Here is a 20,402-nt window from a genome sequence, read left to right as displayed (position 1 = left end):
AAACAGACAAAGAAAACAAACTTTACATCTCATACCACCAGATCTACTGCATGTTCCTCTCCATTACTAGTGTTTCTTAGTAGTCTTGTAAATGATTCTTTAGCCCAGTGATCCACCACCTGTATGTCATACCACCTCTAAAAAAACTCACTCTTTACAGCTTTTATTTTGACATAACCACAAACAGTTTCCCTTGAGATGTCTTTTCTGCTCAGAAGTTTTCCATGCATGAAGTTAACCTGGCACATAGTAAAGATTTTTCATGTTTTCTGGGATATCCTCAACTGGCATAGCTGCACTTGGTCAGACAGATAAGGCAATCCCAGGCATTCCTACTGCACCTGTCCAGGGCAGGCCTGCCACGGTGGCAAAATAAAACCAAAGCATGACAGAGCAGTAGGCTTGTTACTTCCAAGGTGTCTCAAACATATTGACATCCAGAGCTTATCTACTAAGTATATATTCATGTGCAGAAAATGCCTGGCTTCCACCAAAGCAAAGCTGATGCAGTCCAGAGACTTTGGATCTACAGCACATAAGATGGGCACGTTACAAATCAAAAGTGCAATGAGGTAGCGCAACCTTCACATTCATGGGTTTTAACTGGTGACCCTGGGACCAGCAGAAGCATTCTTCAAAACAGTTCACTCCAAAGATAGCACTGAAAAGAAGCCATTTGATGGTAGATTCAAGTGGCTTCTCAACATGAGTGTGTTCTTCACCTGCATCCAACAACTTCACTGAGGAATCATGATTCTACTACAACTTATGGTAGAAGTTGCGTAGAATCATTAATCTTAATCTTGATTTCATTTCTCTTCAACTGCGTCACTTCCAACAGCACGTAAGAATCTCCCAAGTTTTATTTCCCCTTTTTGAACCCAGTTGTATCTTCTCAAACAACTTTTTTGTGCAAAACACACTATTTTATAAAAATGCTTTTCACACTTAACTTATGGCTGTAAGTACTTATCTTACAGCCAAATACAATAAGTGATAACTCTTCTGTCTCCCAAATTATTTTTTTTCATAGACACATTTTAAGGCCATCTATTTCTTTTTCAGTCTTCTCAAGCCATAGGCATAATAAGGCATTATAAACATCCTCCTGATAATTTAAAATGTAAACCTTACTTACTAACTCTGTTCCTGACCTTCAAGCAAGAGGAGGACATAAGCTGTTTTAAGAGACAAAGATTACTTAGGTGGAATAAATAAAATTTTACACTCCAAACTAGTAATTCCAGAGACAAAATGAATTTTAAAAGTTGGGAATTATTTTTTGAGAGAAACTAATTCACTTGATGCATTTCCATATTTTCACCATGTCCTCTGGAGCCTTGTCTCTTTAATAGAACTACTTCGAAAATGAGAACACATTCATATATTTCAGGCAGACCATTTTACATTATGGCTAAATTCTGTGAGGCAAATAGGCCTAACAGACATTACAAATGAAGAGCAGTTTCTACAGAATCCCAAAGAAGCTTTAAAATGCGGGTTTAGATGGCAAGAATTCACACTAACAAATGCATATACTACCTTCCGAGAAAGCATTTGGGGAAAGTGGTTAATTTCCTCTTCCTGTCTTTGATGAGATTCCCTTGTTTGCACATCATTTTGTACAATCTTTCTCCTTGTTCAGAGATCATCACCCAAGTGTCCTGTTCCATGCCCAATTTTAAACCTGCCAAAAATGTATTAACATTTTATGAAGTGATATTGCCATTATATCTCAGTATCTTCCCTGAAATGGAAAAGCAATACTGGTACTTTACATCCAAAAAAAATTGAAGAGCTGGTTTTCATTATTTTCTCATGATCAAGTTAAACCACGAACATCTGATCTTCATAAAGCCTAACCAAAATATATTTTTCTCACAGAGAAGTTAATTTGTTAGTCTATCTACATCATCATTTATTTTGCAGTAATAACAGACATCAGTATATGAACACTTGCAAGGGAGTAATCATGTCTTCACAAGTGTAAAATAAGGAGCCTTGGTTTTGCACTTACCACGTGATAATAAAAGATCTTCACTGAAAGGAATATTTTTCAAACTTCCAGTTAATAGTAGTAACAAGTTATCAGGTATACATAGGCTAGTTTCACATAGATAATTCATCCCTTTTCCACAAAAGCATTCAGGCATGGCAGGGGCGTTGGAACTAGATCTTCATGGCCCGCTGCAACCCAAGTCATCCTATAATATTCCATCTGAGTAAGGGTCTGGTACTCTTTAGTTTTGAAAATACAGCCTGAAGAAATGTGTCTGTCATGAGAAGCAAATGGTGATACTGGGAACTGAACAACATCCAGGAACCAGATAGCAGTGATGTCACATAAATAAAACTTGGAGTACCCCAGGGAAAAGAAAACTTAACTAATATACTACTTCTGGAGCTTATAGGATGTTGATGCTGTTATTTGTATTGACATTTCAAGTAAGGTCATCACAGTATCATCAATCTTAAAGATGACCACCTTTGAAATAAATTTCTGAATGCCTCAGGGGTTTACAGGAAAGTCACCAAATTGACAGAAAATTTCTGCAAGAAGTTTCCAATACATCTTGTTTTCCTCTAGCAAGCAAATACAGTCTACAAAGTGGTCCTAGTTTATGATTTTTTTACAAAGATGAAAACTCTGCTAAATCACTTAATTCAGAGCATTGCTTCAGCTTCTGCTACATGGATTTCAAGTAAAAGTAGAGGTTTTGTTTCTCTCAGTCCATTGAATCTCTGAGTCTTCCAATGCATTTGGTTTTTAACAATTCTGTGTTGCAGTCTAAATCCATGTGTGTCTCATCTCCTCCTGGTTTTATGGTTTTCTCCTTGGTGGCAAACCCAGTCAGAGCATCAGGACCTGAAAGCTTCCACAAATCATAGGATGCTAAAATCCTGAGACATGCATTTGGCTTTGGGATGGCTACCTCAGACCTCCAGCTTGCCAAGTTCACCTCCAATTCATTTCTATTAACAGCTGCTCAGTTGATTAGTGTGAAATAGTAAGAATTCATCAACATAAAATACTACTATTAACTCTTTGTATTTCTTGCCTAAGGCATCGAGAGCCTTAGGGAGACATGAAACTTAACAGAGAAGTAAGATTTACTGAAAACTAGTACCATACAAGGTCCTATACAGAAGCAGACAAACCTGGGTTTTTTGCATTTGGCACTATGCCTACCACACTGCTTTTTCATTTTTTAAACATTTTTCATATTTTAAAAGTGTTGACAGTTCAGACATCTCAAGCATCTTTTTCTCTTTTCTGCTACAAATTCCTCATGACACTACTGATTAGCCAGTGCTGAGACACCCTACTTGAAACCCTGATCCTACAAGAGATTCTAGAACATCCAGTACTCAAATTTAAAAGATAAAAGAAAATATTGTTAGTGTCCATCTACAACAGAGGCACAAACCAACAGTTACTGCAACAGGCGATAGAAAATCTACAAAAATCAGGAAAAGAATCACAGATCTGAATACAAGGTCATGTTTTCTCTCAACATCAAGACTCTAAATAGCATTACTAATTAGGATATTTGGGGTTTCAAATTAAATTAGTTCCAAAAAATGATGATGCATCATCTTTCCCTGCTTCTACTTGGTGCTGGGTTCACCTTGAACATGTGTTATTTGTGGTCACATTTGAGATCAGGATTATATTTCATCCAAGTATTCTTCCACCTTAATTCAGTCACTCAGAAAGATAGTAGGTTTCCAAAGGTGATTGGAAATGGTGATTACTTTCTTGGGTAGGAGGTAATACATCCAAGATGGAGTTGTTAATGTGTTGTGTACAATTTCAGTTTGGATCATCTGCATTAAGATCCAACAGGAGAAGCCTGCTCATTTAGGTGATTCCAATGGCCAGTAACAAAGGAAATCAGTGCATACAAATCCCATGAGGCATTTAGGATATACCCTCAGATACCACAAATCATGATAATAATACACTGGTCTCAATGAATTTATGACAATTTATACTGGTTGAGGATAAACTGTAAAATCACAGATTAAATCATCTCCCCATTTCTCAAACAGCATTTACTACCAGCATATATGATTCAAGACATTATGCCCTTCCCAGTACAAGATTGATGCATTTTTCCCAGACTGGTATTCATAAATCTTCAGCCGAACCTGACAGCACAAGTTTGCCTACCAGCTGGTTTTGCTTTACACCTCAACATAAAAATACAGTATGGCTTTCTGGCAGAGCAACACAAGGAGGTTTATAGACCTACCTTTTCTTCTCTCTCGCTCATTCAAAATAGCTTCCAGCCATTCTTGCTTCTCTTCAGGGGTTTTTGCCATGCATACAAACCATTTATTCTTTGCAGTGTTGTGGATTTTCCAGCCATTAACAACAGTGTGGCCACTGCTGTGGTAGTCAGCTGGGAATAGATAAAATTGCTTAAAGAGCATCAATTCATAAAAAAAGCAATAGCAATAGTTGCCACAATTACTAAAAACTTATCACCACACATAAAAGTCCAGAAAATACAGAAGAATAAAATTTAAAGTTATCTGTGCCACCGTGAACTAGGTTATAACTTAGTAATCTTTAGTTTTAATTTTTATAAATAGTGTCCTTTGTAAAGTGTAACAGAGATTTGCCTAGCATAAGGAAGAAGGTATAAAATCAACACTAAAACAGGCAGAGTCCTATTAAAAGATAACGGTACTTTGGAGTGCTTTTGTGTTAAACTGAAATAAATAATTCCTTAAACAAGCAGCATTGCTCTTTTCCCCCTTAAATTACTGAGTTGCTATGCTGATTGACTTGATTTACTATTAAGTGTAAAAAAGGACTAAATATGGAAATACAATTTCAATTTCACAAATAATCAAAGCACAGACATTTGGAGTATCTTTACTGGTTACCTGAATAAGCAAGTATCTACCCTTACTAGTTTAAACAAGCTGGAATATAATAAAGATGTTCTGATCTAAAAACCAAATGCATAATTCCTGAAATATGTTCCTAACAGTCTCATGTTTGATAGGCACATTATGAAGGTATGGGTTGCTGATGCTCTTAGATAACTAGAACTCCTGACATGTAATATGTAAAAATATCTATGCTATAGAAATCAAATTATTTACTATTTATTACCCTATATTTACCTCTATAGCAATTTATTTTACCATGCTCGTCCATAAATCTCATTCAGAAATTCCAGAACTAATCCCCTAACTGTCCTTCACTAGGATTACATGACTGTCCCGGGGAAAAAACTGTGAGGGATAAATGCCTTATGATAAGAAATAATCTTTTTTCATAAAACACAGAGTAAAAAACTAGAGCTAGCAACTACAATACAAAACACTAAGAAAAATCAAAGGTCAATATTTTCTCACCACAAACTTTCATTAAGTGGCAAAAAAGTCCTAAGGCCAACCCTGAACTACTGCAATAACTACACAGCTTTTCATTTAGTAAATACTTTTTCAGCCCTATTTTTTATGATGAGATGAGATTTTCTGAAACTGAAACCCTTGCTGAAATGCTTGCTAAGATTTATCATAAATCTCAGCAGACATGCTAGTATCCTTTCAATAACTTTGCATTTTAATTAGATGGAAAGCAGCCAAGCTTTGTGTACTGGGCTGGGAAATGTCAGGAACTACTAGAAAATCATGAGACTGATGGCTAATTTCTAAACCAACAAAACTTTCTAGTACTCAAAGCACGTAAAAAAGTGCAAGCAAGTCTATGACAGTGGAAAAAATGAAGTTATTTTTTCAACATCATGTTTATGCCACTCATTTATCATATTTTCATTTGCATAGCCTATGCATAGTATCCTTTGTTCCTTTAAAAACATTGTTTCCTGAAAATTACCCATTATACTATTCTTGCAGTCTTAGAAAATCAGACCCAAAAGTCAAGGACAAGAAATAAGCTCTCCACTGACAGACTGCAGACCCTTGGGGATCAGAGGCAGAAGCACTACTGGAGGAAGTTAAGGTTCCTTTGTTTATTTATTAAGTTAGAGGTGAATACATATAAAAATACAGGGTCATAATTTCCCTGTGGTCTTTGTTACTGTATGTTATCAGCACAAGACATGTTGTGTAGGGAAATGATTACTGGTTCACTGAACCACAGCAGTTAAAATTGTGGCCAAAAAAAAAAAAATCAAAAATGAGGACTTGCAAATGGATTCAGATTGCCCCACTTTGGACAAAAAGTTGGTGTCAACTTAGTAGCTTAATTCAGAAAAGAAAATGGTGTGCCCAGACACTTGAATCTCTCAATGTAGAGATGACTTTTTAAATATTCAGCTTCCTTGGCCTCTGAGGATTTGTAACTGCAGGGTGAGGAGCACCCTGGCTGTTTGGCCACACTCACTTCATTCCACCACAAATTCACAGAATTCTGGGAAAGGCCCAATCACCAAGCCAGGGATTATGACTGCCCAAGGTATACAAGAGGGTACTGAGCTCAGGGGGACAAAAACATGTAGCTGTTGTCCAGCTTTGCTATAGTACCACCCTGCTGTGATGCCACTTGGAATTCAGCCTGTCTCCAACTGCAACACATCTGCTTTCTCCCTTGCTCTTCACACTCCCCATGAAGGGGAGCAATTCCTACAATCCTCCAAGGCTCCCATGAGCAATGTGTTCTCCCCAATACACCCATGTCCCTAGTCAAGAGCAGTTCAGCATTACACTGTCATCCCATATAAACTCCTACCTTCTCTGACCTGGCCGTTGGGCAAAATCTGGTCAAGAGCTGCTGGCCAGCCAGGAGGTCTGCATGTCCTGCCTGCCCAGCTGCTCTGCACATCTGCACACTCCTCACATCAATGCAATCACAGCTGGCAGCCAGGCTAAACAAAGAATTTCAAAACCTGACATAATGATTACAGAAGGAAGAAGAGCACGAGACTGCTGTTTGCTCCATGCAAAGTCTGAATGAGCAGGATCAACAAATCATTAAACCTACAACTTCCCTAGGAAAGGTGATGAAAGATGACATCATCTTTTAATGTGACTTGGTAATACATTACAGCTTGTAATTTGAACTGCAATATATTGTTCAAAATTCAAGACTCATATCTTTGAGTGATGAATAAGAAGCAATTTGTTGCAGCCGTATACAAAAGAATTTTCTTCTTCCCTAAAAAAACAAACACAAGTCTCTGTACTGAACTACTTTTACATTTCTTAGAGGTTCCTAGGATCATCAATGCTCAGAAACGCCAAGGAAATAATTTCAGCACAATATCAACTGCCACTCTCCATGTGTACTTTTTGATGCAGCTTCCAGCTACTTTTATCATGTCATATTTTTTCTATATCATGCCTCAGCTCAAAACTAGAGAGGACAGAACTACTATATTAGCAGTAAACATAAATCTAGTATTTCCTAAGTCTCAAGTGCTTTTCTTCATAAACTAAGTACCATTCATTTAATGGCTGATGAATGCCTTTAGAAATGTATTTTTCTCTCAAAAGTGAATTTCAGAAACTGGTACAGAAAAAAGAATACAATTACTATAAAACCACCTTTCTAATACTTGCAAGTGATTGTGTAGCCACATTATTTTAAGATCATAAATAGTTGGCCCTGATAAGTAATATGCATTCCACTTTAATCAGTGCAATCAAGAAAAAACAGAGTGCTTCATGGTGCTGAAACAAAAAAAGAAAGCTGACACCAACTGTACTGCTCAGCCAAGGCCTAATTTCATCAAAGAAAAATTGCTTTTCAGAAAAAGCTTTGTTAATTTCTGTAGGCATGTCATTAGCATGATAATAAACCACACTGGGAATCTGTTTTGCTATTTCTATGCTTCTACTCACAAACAATGAAGATTACATTCCTACATCTATCAATGCTGGAAGCAAACACTTTCAGTTGCCCTGTTCCCTGGAGCTCCCTGGTCCCTTACATAAAGTGAGCAGGGGATCCCAAAATCTGCAGTAAGGAACTGTGGAAGTACCATCCAGACTCAATGGTCTTTGACGTCTTTAAAGAATTCCATCTGGAGTGCATGACAAAGAGTCCTGCACAGATATGAAAATATAAGCACTCTGCAGCCAGAGCTTCCACTCTAAATTAGGAATTACAGAAATTCACAGGTAATAGATTATTAAAGAGAATAAAATAATACAATATCCAAAAAAACCACATGCAAAAGCTATTATGAGTGACACCAGGACAGCCATATCACTCCTCTTGGGAATGGAATAAGACAAAAAGAAAACAGCAGAATAATACTGGGCTACAGCTCAAACATGGATGACTACAAGGGATGAGAAACAAGACATCTGGGTGGAACAAATGAGAACAGCAAAGAAAGCAGGACAGACTTAAAGAAGGACATCATGATATTAGTGAAAGAAAAAAATATCTGTGTGAGGAAAGGGAACACAGAAGTCTCACAAGGAAGGAAAAGAGCAGGTAGAGTTTAATAAAAAAAAAAAAACAGGGTGACAAGAAAAAGGCAGAAAGATGTCACAGGCCAGGGAATTAACACAGAAATTTCAAAGAACCGCAGAAAGGAGGGATGAAACAGCAGAAATTAAAAGGACGAATAAATTTGAGGATATTGAATAAACTGAAATGGAAAAAGCAGAAAATGTGGTGATAAGGAAAAAATACAGGTAAAAAGAATCATAGCATAGTTTGGGTTGGAAGGGCCCTAAGAAATAACCTGCAATGAGCAGGGACATTTTCAGCTAGATCAGGTTGCTCCAAGCTCCATTCAACCTGACTTCAAATGCTTCCAGGGACTGAGCATCCATCAACTCTTTTAAGTTAGAAATCAGACTAATCAAACCATTAATGATGTCACAGAAGTGTGGAAAGGAGTATGGATTCTGGAAATAATATGCATACAAAAGTGAAAAGAACTGATATGGCTCAGGAGAGCAAGGGGGAAGGAAGCATGACCCCTCCAGGACTGGGTACAAGGCTATAGGAAATGGGGACAGTAGCCAAATTTCCTGGGGCTGAAGGAAATTAGACAACTGGTGTCTGCATAGAGGAAGACTATTTGTGCTTAGCCACATTATAATTGAAGATTCATTGAGGAAGAAAACAAACAGGCAGGAAGAAAAATGAACAGTGTGAAAAAGATCAAAGACTGAATAGCTAGAACAAGTAAATGAAGAAAGGTAGGACAGAAAGAGGATCAAAGAAACATTTCCTAAAGCCAACACTAAATCCATAACAATATGTGGGGAGGAGTCAGTTAAAGATGAATAGTTACAGAATTCTTGGAATATTCATCAGGAAGAAGATGGTGGGTATAATCATCTGGACACAGTAATGTTAACATTTAGAAGCAAAAAGATGCTGTCTTAGAAAGTGACATGATGCAAACAGGGAAATTGTCTTTTATTTCTAAAGCACATTTAGGAAGATGAAAGAAAATAAATGAAAGGAAGTCAAACAGTACATGACAGGAAGGACTGAAATAATCAACTCTCTTTTTTGCATAAACAAAACCTGAGATTTTATACAAATAAAGCTAAACGTTGGGCAGTGATACAGGCTGGAAAAGGGGAATAGCAGGGCAAAGAATATTGAATAAAATATATTCAGCTCAAAGAGGCATGAAGAAATTCACTGCAGTGTACCCATAGATAGCTTGAAATCACTAACTAAATCAGTGGGCCTGGTGAAGGACATAACCCAAAACAGATGTCAAGGAGTTCTTAGAAAAAATGTCTGGTAAGCAAAGACAATGAATCAAGTGTGACACCACAGTGCTCTACCTTACGTTCAGCATTTTTCACCATTTTCATGAATAGCTTAAATGGTTCAGTGGTAACATTGTCATGGAACCAAGTCAAGAAGCATTGCAAGAGCTTTGGGGAACAAGATGTGAATTCTGAATACTTAACAAATTGTACAAATGGTAAGATAAAACTTCAGTACAGAAAAGAATGGAATTATCAGTTCTACTTTTAGACATTAATACACTATAAAATATAATGGGATAGGCACCAGTACTGCACAAAATGCTCTGCTCTTCTTGAACAATGAAAAGTAATGCTCTCAGAAAAGCCAAACAATCCTGGGATTAGTAGCAGACATCCCATGTTGCAGCACTACAGTAATTATTCTGGCACTGGTAAAATTTCAGCTCTAGACACTTCAGTCATGAATTCCAAGCATTTATTAATGTAATTTCTTTATAAAATTTAATGAGAATGACAAAAGACATAAGCAAACTCATCAAAACACAAATCCAAAGGACAAAAATAAAATTATAAAATAAGATAAAATAAAAACACAACACATGAAAAAAGGTTGGAAGACTTTAAATTAAGAGATGGAGCAGAGAGACAACAGTCTTCCAATAAACAATTTTGTTGCAACAAGAACAATAGTCTATTTTTTCTCCAAGTCAGCTCTACTGTCTACTCTGGAAAAAAAGAAGTGAGCAAACTATTTTGAACACAAGAAACTCAGAAGAAAAAAACAGAAGAAAAACTTAATTTTAAAGAAATATTCAATTCCTATAAAGCTTACTTAGAAGTAAATTAATTGTTATTAATGCTCAATTTTAGAACAGAATTACATTAAGAAATGCTTAGAATCCATAGTAGAGGACAAACCTAACACTATTTTAAAATACCAGGAAAAGCAATATATAACTCACAGAAATTCCCTCCAGACTTACATATTTGCTATGCCACTACAAGTTTCACATACCACTTTTTTTTTAGCTTTACATTAAAAGAGCCCAAAATATTTTAATTGCAAAAATGCAAATCAAAGGTTAAACTCAAGTTTCTAAAACAAAAATTGACATGTCTAAGAATACTTTGGGTTTTCAGTTTACTGATGCATATCATGAAAATTTCAAGTAATCTTATGGCTTATACCCCTAAAGACATTTTTTAAAAACCTTCCTTATGTTACAATTTAAGTATTTATAGTGTTTCATCCCAGTAGAGGTAGGTTTTCCACTTGCTGCTATAAACATACAATGTACCTAAGTTCTTTAAGAGTGCAGGAATGCTGTAAAGTGAGGTTAAATACGTAATTTCAGTTAAGCAATAAATGTCACCTTATTTTATTACTCTGTTCATGTAAGCATAAAATACTCATCTATGGCTGCCCAGCTAATAATGGATGAAAGCAACGATGTGTCACAGAAGCAGAATTTTGATATTAATAAATAGTGCTTTTAAAGCAGCATCTTCCACTTTCCTTCTAAATACAAGGAGCATTCTCTGTTGTCAAAGAAATTATGGAGCTGCATTTGATTTCATCACCTCAAAAGACAGCTCTGGAAATGAGCCACACAAATTTTTTACTCACCTGTTCCATCATCTACCCACACAAATTTACTCACCTGTTCCATCATCTACATTCTCCACTTCCATCACTTCCGTGTTTATTCTGCCCCGGAAAAGGTAACGGTGGCCATCTGTGGATGCTTTGCTGTTCTTCAATCTCCTGAAAAAAAGAAAGAGCAGAAGAGAATTGTCATTCACTCCCTTGTTCTATGTTTCTGCACTGCTACCTGTACATGCAGCATTTTGAGACCACTGTAAGGATCACAACACCTTAATACCTGTGCAATTGGACTGTGGAAACCACTGCTGAATGGGACGCTGCTGATGGGAATGCAAAGATGTTACAGCTGGTAAGAGCCAGCTGCAAACTCCTGCCTGAATGAGAGCTCATCAAGAAGTCTCACTCTGTAAAAGCTCTGCTCCAACACTTGGGTACCTATATGCTGTTGTCTGCCATCCAAGCAAAAAAAGGAGGGCCTTTCCTCCTAGCTGATGTGGTGCTCCTGTTAGTCTAGAAATTCAGCAAGGGGGTAATGTGACTGAAAAAAATCAAATGAGGACATCTTTGGATAGCAGTAGCATTGTAAGTGGGATTTATGTAGGGAAGAGAGAAGGCAACATCTTTTCTTCCTAATGTAATAGTTAACAGAGAATTGTAATTAAGGAGTGCTGAAGTTTGTGGCAGTTTCACTGCAATATGTTCCAAAGCACCTTGCATTGCTGTAACTGTTCCCATTGAAGCCAATGCCTTCGGAGAGCACCAGTTCTAGACACCTTTTCAGACCTCAGATAAGCCAGGGATTACTGTCCATCCATTTTTGCCTACAATAATTAATACTGTATATCAAACAAAGGTCATTTCCTAAGAATTAAGGATCTCCTGAATATTGACCTTCATCCACTCCAAAGAGGTACTAATTTTCAGAAAATTATCTGCCTCTCAATTATTACTTTATTACTGTCTTATGAGTAACTATTACACTATAAATTTATTATTCAAAACTTGAGTAATACATTAAAAATACAAAGAAGGCAAAAAATAAAAACCAGCACAAAGCATAAAGTTTCAGTGTTACATGTTTTTTCTTTCCAAAGCAAGTAAATCCAATAGCTCTACTGAGTTTTAAAACTATAAACCCAAATATAGCATTCCATGTTTACACCAACAACTTTGTCACAAAAGCATGGTTAAAAATGACACAAAATATCTCATACCATAAAGGCAAGGCAATTTTTGTAAAATTTCCAAAATACAATTTCTCTCTTTACATACTTGCCAATCAATATTTAAAGTCTCTTGCTGGAAATAATCAAATAATTTCCCATTTTAAACTTTGAAATTATATTCTAAATTGTGTTACTCCTATATCTGCAGAGATGCCACATGGTACCAGCCAAGGACATGACTGTTCAAAACTAAAGAAACCACAGACAACCTTTCATGCAGTTTGAGATTACATCAAATAATGTATTTTAATGAGAATATGGCTACAAAAATATGTAACTTAGTGGAGGACAACTTAAAAGATACTATGTAACCAGCAACTTATTTGGAATTGCTGGACAACAAATAGCAGAAAATTTTAAAAGAAGATCAATCATGTATCCAGGAATCTATCAAATATCTACCCAGGGATATGTATTTAGTGGCTACTCTAAAACAACTCCTGGATTAAAGAGACAAATTTGAGCATCAAGAGGGATATTTGTACACAGGAGAACCCTTATTTCTCACAACATTATCTACAGAAGCTTGTTGCTGAACTAAGGAATTGCTCTTTGGAATGCAGCAAGCAGCAGCTTTCTGGTTGTTTTCTCTGATTACATATATAAGGCATGAAACTCTTGTATATTTAGAGACTTATTTTATTGCACAAGCTACAATACTAATTTGTTTGAACTAAAAATTCAGACTGTTTACACTTCCTAGAAGAGAGTGAGGCCATCACATATAACCTGCTAACGAAGGCTGACAAAACAGATTCTTTTGCCCCACACTCAACTACTAAGATCCTGCACCCATAAATTTTTTTTTCAAATTGCTTGAATTATATAATTCTCTTTGGTTGGTAAGTTTCTTCTAAAAATGTTAACTTTTATGCTGTGGTTCTTATGGAACACCATATTCATGATTAGCTCTACTGTGAGAAAAACACACTGTTTTTGAAAGTAATCATTTACCTGTGCTTTTTTTTGCAGTAGACCAGAAGATTATCAAAAAGAAAAAATATCCTCTCTTGGATATTTCCTGCTGAAATTTTCAGTAGTAGTCCACTTCGCAGCATTTCTGTACATGTGTCTGTGATGTTGGACCCCTAAAATTGAGTGGAAAGAGATGATTCTTTTAGTAAGAACTGAAGTACTTTGCATCAACAAAGGAAAAGTTTCTTATACAAACTCACAAGTATAACAATTATCTGTAAAGAACAAGTCATGGTAATTTATTGCATTGTAATTATGCAATCATCTGTAATGATGCTTAATACTAGCTTTGTGAATAGACACAGTTTAATCACAAAAAGTTTCCAAATTATATTACTTTTGTGCAAAGACCTCTCCTGAAAATCAGGCCAACTCTATCCAATAACTCCTATCCTCAGTAACTTGATTCAGAAATGCCTGAAAATGGGGCTTTACAATCTATGCCAAGATGAAACTGGAAGCTGAAGCAACGTGGGACTTGAACATCACTAAGGGGAGATACTTCTACACTAGATTAGGCTAAGCACAGAAGCGAAAATTAAAACCCAACAAGATATAAAACTTGGGCAAAGCTAAGAGCGGCATGTGCAGCTAGGACAGTCTAGTATATTTCCTCCTAACGTACTCCAAAGACATCAGAATTTTGGTAAGGTTTAGATGTTTAGGATTAAACTTCCAATGCCTCATTTTTGCTTCAAGACAGATCATTCATGTAAAAAGGCTGTCAGGCATTTTTGTAAAATTTAATGAAAGAGAGGCAAACTTAACAAAGGAAAATATTTTCCAAAAACAATATATGAAAAATTCATGGTACTTCTATGTCTTGTAAAGAGAAATTTACTTCTCAAGGAAGCCTACCTTGAACTCTGAGGTGCATTTTGCTAGTCTGAAAAATCATGCTCCTGTGGGGCAGAGCTGCTGTCCAAGTGCATGCCCATCCAGACATGCAAGCCTATTGTTAATTTTATTTTCTATTGTGCTGGCTGCATCAAGCACACACCCAGGGTTTGAAGTTTCCTGACTTGAGGGAGTCAAATCCAGCTTGGAAAACCTGCAAAAAGCCAGGACTCTCCTGTCATCTACACATGTTCTGAATGGTTTAGGCATGTGATAGCTGCAGTTACTTCCTCTTCTTGATCTAACCACAGTAGTCCAAAGAAAAATGGATTTAATTAAGAGCCAAGAAGCAAACACACATTCTGCTCTCACAGTTCTTCATCCTTCTGTCCATCCTTTGTATGTCACAGCTGTGAACATTGAGCAATAGCTCAGGCTGTCCTAAGGAGAATGCAGTCTGTTTACTGAGATAAGTGAGATTGCACAACCATCACACTGGAACACAATCCAGGTCTCCAAGCAAAGCCACTGCAGGGTCTGTACTAACTAACCACTACAGCTTCCAGCCAGGATCAAGTGATCAAACAAGCCAATGATGAATGTCACCTACAGCCACTACAGCACATTTCCCTTCCTAAGACAGCATCAGTAACAGCATGCTAATTTCACAGTTTTATTCAAAATCAAACACTGAAACATTTTAAAAGCACACTTAGTGATATAAATTAGGCATAAATTAGGGCTGTGTGTAATGCTTGTTGACTATAATTACAGAAAAACAGGTCACTTTTTTCCATTCCATTTCATTGCTTTTGTGTATTAAAGAGTAAACAATATCTTATTCTGTGTTTCAAATTTGCTGGAATAGTACTTACTAACAATTTGCATTTTAAAAGGTTGGATACTTTCTAAAGGGTCTCAGTTTGTTTTTTACACAAAACTTCAACTTGGCAGAAAAATAGTAGCTTTTTGTAAGGAAGCCAAAAAATATCAGCTTAAGGCTTCAGAATTGTACAAGAAGTTTCAGCTTTCTAAAAAAAGGACGGAATTCTTTTCATAGAAAGGATTTTATAAAAAATTTTGTCCTTTCTTATTGAAGAATTTCATTTTCAGTATAGAAAAACACAGCCTTTTCCAAACAATCCTAACAAGATCTGCTACTGTGCCAGCATCTTGTCATAAAATAACACATTTAATACATATTTTAAGTATATATAATTCAGGCTACCTGACTTATTTCCAATCACCTCATTCATTATTCAAGTTCAACGTGACAGTGTGGCAGTGAGGGTCATCTGTCCCACATTATTACCCTTTGTTATCCTCCTAGTTTTGTTCCCTTTGTAGAATATACTGATAGGTGATAAAAACAAGGTTCTAGAGGTACTTTTTTCCCTCTGAGACATTTCATCCAAAGACTGAACAGTGTCAATGTCACTTCTCAGATACCTTCTGACAAGATCAAAACCCATGCTGGTGTGATTGCAGGTCAGTGAATTTTGTTAGGGCTGTTTTATTTGCTGAAGTCCAAGGGAAAAAGAAAACAGGACCAGAAGTCACATCTTGTTGTCCTCCATAACATAAAAATCCCCTGTCACTCCCCTGCCTATGTAATACTTAGGACTTGCCCGTTTCTAGACTTTAGGTGGGCATGGAGCTGAAATGGAGAAAAATGGAAGGGCACATTATCTGAAACACTGCTGTTTCTACATCTGGGGTGAGCATGGCTCTCCACCACATCCCTTGGAGATGAAAAACATGCCTGAGGAAGGATGGAGCAGAGAGCACACACAAGCACTGCCAAATCTACCGTGCAATTCAAAGGGCTGACAACCATACCGAGCTTTCATGAAGGATGGAGCTACACCCTAACCCTCCCAGGGGTTCTCACCAGGAACACCAAGCTACAGCTGATATCCAGCCCAGTAGGACAATTCACTTATCCAGCTCCAAGCTGTCCCTTTCATGGGGAAGGGTCAAGGCTGCAGTAACAAACGAGAAGTCACCCCCATCTCAGAAGCAGGTGAGACTTTCTGCTGCACAGCTAAAACTGAACTACACTACCTACAACATCTTTGAAACAAGCATTACCAAAGCTTTCTGATACAAATGTGTTTTCATTAAGCATTCACACTGAAACTACCATAGGAATTTCCAATATAAGCAACTTGAACTTGAAAAGCAATTTGCTATTTCCAAGTTTTCATAGACATTTAAACTCAGTGCTTGTAAGAGGAGATGATAGAGCTGCTCAACCTAAGTGTAAAATCACTACTACTATGCCATTCATGCCTCTGTATATTTAAAGTACCTGCAAGTAGAAATCATGGGCTATTTTCAGTGAAACCAGCAATTTTGTAATCTGTCAATTTGAAAATGCCATGTATTGTAGAAACAAACCTATTTTAATCATCTTCCAACAAATCACATAAATAATTCAGTTGGGGGAAAAAACAACCTGAAAAGCAGGCTTATACTGTGAATCTAGACTAATTTTGCCTCAATCTGTCCTACTGGGTCACTAAAGACTGTACAGCAACCCTCTTCTGTGGGTAGCACCCCAACCAAATACTCTGTGCCCTTTGAGGATAGCTGGTATGGAAATTAAAAGCCCATCAAATCTTGGAGCCTGCTGGCTATTTAGGTATAACTGGCTTCTGAAAACCTTTCTGATAACCACAGGTGTCCCCTATGATTCTAAGTAAAGAAACAGCTCAGGTGAGAGGTCTGAAACGTGACCATATAAAAAAAATAACAGCACTGGAAAGACAGGGACTGTATCTCAGGTAAAACATTACTTGATGATATGGAATCACATCAACAAGTACTCTTTGGAATGGAAAGGAACAGAATACCCCATGCTACTGTCTCTAAGTGGCCTATGACTCACATTGGGTTGTTCAGATTCCAGCTTACAACAAATGCAACAATTTTTTCTTCTCTCACTGAAACATCCACGCAAATTTTACTGACAGACTCCTTGAGCTGCTGAGCCATTCTCCAACTGAGACAGCCACCTACACAAGTTCTGAATTCGGGCCAATAAATTAAACCACTTAGGAAATTAAGTGAGAAAGTCATTATATTCAAAATCATCTTTCTTGAAACAGATGTTCCTTTTTTTCCATGAATCCGTATTTTTATCATAATAAACACAAGCTTCATTTTATGACAGTTAAGTATAGGAATTCAAGTCATGCTTTGATCAGATTCTAAAAATAGTCTTTATTTTTTTCCCTTTCCTTCTAGTTGGGGCCAAGCAATGTGCTAAGCATTTCCTTCTGGAAGGAAATCTCCAACAAGTTTGCTTCTTTATTTTCAGCATTGCAGAAAACCAGATGTTTATTTAATTAAATCCACTCTCAAACATTGCATTCAGGAACTTTTTTTTTTTGGTAGTTGTTGTTGGGAATCCTTCAAATACTGTTAGCTCATATACATGTTCTGGAATTCTTACCATTTCAAGGACTAACCTTATACTATGTCTGAAAAAGATGCACATCTTAAGATCAAGGCAATTTTGCCAGATTGTGCACCCTGTGGTTGCCATATGATATCAAACCCAATCAGCTAAAATACAATAAACACCACATAACCCTACTGGAAACATCCTATTTTAAGACAATGGCACTCTTTGAGAGTTCAAGCATACATGAAACCCTCAAATGAAATCTAGGAAGAGGGGAGATGGAAAAAATAAAACAAAAAACCAAAAAAACAACCCACCAAAGCTGGTAGGAAATTACTTTGTTACAGAGTAGAGAATACATTCTGAGCACAAGGAGAATAAGTCTTTTCCAAATGCTTATGTCCATACTGTTACCATTCCTTCTTTACTGTTACCTTTGCTCATTAACACATTTCCAAAAGCAACCATATTTCCTACCAGATGTTTTACCTAGAATTCAGAAGAAATTTAATGCAGAAAAGAGTATTCCCTGTTCGGGGATAGAGGTTTGAGAACAGTAAGTTCTTAACCAACCAATATGACTAATAATGCATTGAGTTAATAATACTGTAACTATATACTTGAGTGTGTTCATTAAGAAGGATTTGAAAAATATCTATGACTCAGACAATAGAAGCTAGTAGAAGAATTTTAATCACTTCAGTGCAATAGAAAATTTAATTGAAAAGTTAAAAATAATAGAAGGAATAAAGTGGTGATAGACAATAAGGATTATTTAGCAAATTTCCTTGCCATAAAGTATTGAGCATTTAACTTGCAATTGGTTCTATCATGAGGCTATCGCAGAAACATTTAAATGTTGAGCTATACTAACCTTCACAAGGTACTGCTGATAATAGCAACTTAAAGGTAATTTTAACAATAAACACATTTTCACCTAGTCTAGAGGAGGAGCTGTTAAGTGATGTTAACTAGAGCTCCTCTCCATTTGAACATTTAGAATTTTACTTTCTATTAGTCCTCTCTTTTTTAAAATCCTACAAACAATACAATAGCATTTGCTTTGAATTATTTTCTTTTATTTCAGATGGAAGGTTACAAATAAGTGCAGAAAGTCATGTCTGAATATGGACTAGCAATTATATCACTTTTCTACTTGCTAAAATTCCTTCTCATGATGCACAGTGAATTTTAGTGGTATTTCATAGTGACCATCCTGCAGCACAACATTGCAGTGCACTGAGCTCCAGCATGAGATGATTTGCCAGAAATGGAAAAGCAGTTCTTGAAAATGCCTCTACACAAGGAAAAAAATATCTGAAGTGAAACATTTCAAATCATACAATGCACTGAAGAAATATGAAGGATTTTGGTTAAAGTAAAATTAGTCACTTAATCCACATTTAGAATGAACCAAATCTTCCTACACTACTCAATTAACAACAAACCACACATTTGCACAAGTCCACAGATCAGGAGATTTCACATGGAGCATACAGGAAATAATTATGTGGTGTCATGGGTAGTATTTAGGGGGGGGGTCTTTGTCCAGATTTCCTTTCAGACAGTGGCTTTTTTTGCTGAACTCTTCTGGATGACAGGGGAGAGCTAAATCCAGTACTGCAGCACCAGAGCACATTCCTAGGCACAGCAAAGTTCAAGAAACAGCAGGTACAGTAAAATCAGGAGGTGTTTGGAGGGAATAAAGCCATGCACAAACTATTTCTTATTTCTGCTTTTTTACCTACTACTACAAATATCTACTTAAAAGTTGTCTATTCTAGTCAGTGTTCTAATTGTTATTTGTCAGACTTTGTGGGGAACTCTCTCAAAGTTCAGACTGGTTTGTCTTGAGGCTTTCTCTGCTTCAGTGTCCCATCTGTGTCCCATGCACATCCCCAACCCTTCCTTTCCTAAGCAGCCTACAAAGGAAATTTCCCACTATATAGACTGAGGTCTTTCAGTACCAGACTAACATGCAACAAACACATTTTTCTTGCTACATCTCCCCGTCTGCAAGCCTCCCACAAAGCTTAAAGAGATAACACCTCTTTCTCCAGTTCTTAAGCAGCTTTCTCAGGAAGAGAAGTAGCATATTTGAGCAAAGTATTCAAAAAGCAAAGGATTGCTTCCAGGTTAAAATCTGCCTCTTAAAAAGCCTGGGTACTTTTGGTTTTTTAAGTCAGTTTTGAATATGGTTACACTGTTTTCTTTATATTTCTTTCACTGAAACTTTGTGTTTGCCTTCTACTCCAGTGCAGTCAGCTCAGACACATCAATACAAAACAACCAAGGGAATTTAAAGATACACTTTTATCTGCACCTGTCTTTCCATATGAACTAATTATGGTGCTCAGAATAGTTAAAAAGGAAGATTTTGATGTTACAACTACTTAATCGTGGCTCTTCTGGTTACTACTTAAAATTCTAACTCAGAACCAGATCTATGGTCACATCACAAAATTTGGTTGAAGCACTAAAGTTCTTCCATTTGCAAATCATTAAAAAACCCCACAAATCTCATACAGATTCCATTGAATGTGTTTTAATTACGTTAGCTCACCCAATATTAAGAGACTACCAACAAGCTGACAAAAACTTACAGGTTCAATGCTTAACCAATAATAAACAATAAACAAAATATTCTTCAACCAGACCAAGTGCTGCTAGGCCAGCA

General features: G+C 36.7%; 1 protein-coding gene across 2 annotated transcripts in view; it reads right to left on the bottom strand.

Annotated features, from left to right (window-relative positions):
• Positions 1 to 20,402, bottom strand: part of PREX2 (phosphatidylinositol-3,4,5-trisphosphate dependent Rac exchange factor 2) — a 171,511-nt gene that overhangs the window by 99,767 nt on the left and 51,342 nt on the right. For both annotated transcript variants that reach the window (XM_059490731.1, XM_059490739.1), the window contains 4 exons: positions 13,459 to 13,592; positions 11,334 to 11,437; positions 4,257 to 4,406; positions 1,543 to 1,687 (listed from right to left, as the gene is read on the bottom strand). In XM_059490731.1, the coding sequence (XP_059346714.1) occupies positions 1,543 to 1,687; positions 4,257 to 4,406; positions 11,334 to 11,437; positions 13,459 to 13,592 (533 nt within the window). The remainder of the gene's footprint in view (positions 1 to 1,542; positions 1,688 to 4,256; positions 4,407 to 11,333; positions 11,438 to 13,458; positions 13,593 to 20,402) is intronic.

This window comes from Ammospiza nelsoni, chromosome 1 (assembly GCF_027579445.1).
Source record: "Ammospiza nelsoni isolate bAmmNel1 chromosome 1, bAmmNel1.pri, whole genome shotgun sequence".
Taxonomy (NCBI): domain Eukaryota; kingdom Metazoa; phylum Chordata; class Aves; order Passeriformes; family Passerellidae; genus Ammospiza; species Ammospiza nelsoni.
The sequence above is the reverse complement of the archived record's forward strand: the minus strand, read 5'-3'. Positions and strand labels throughout refer to the sequence as shown.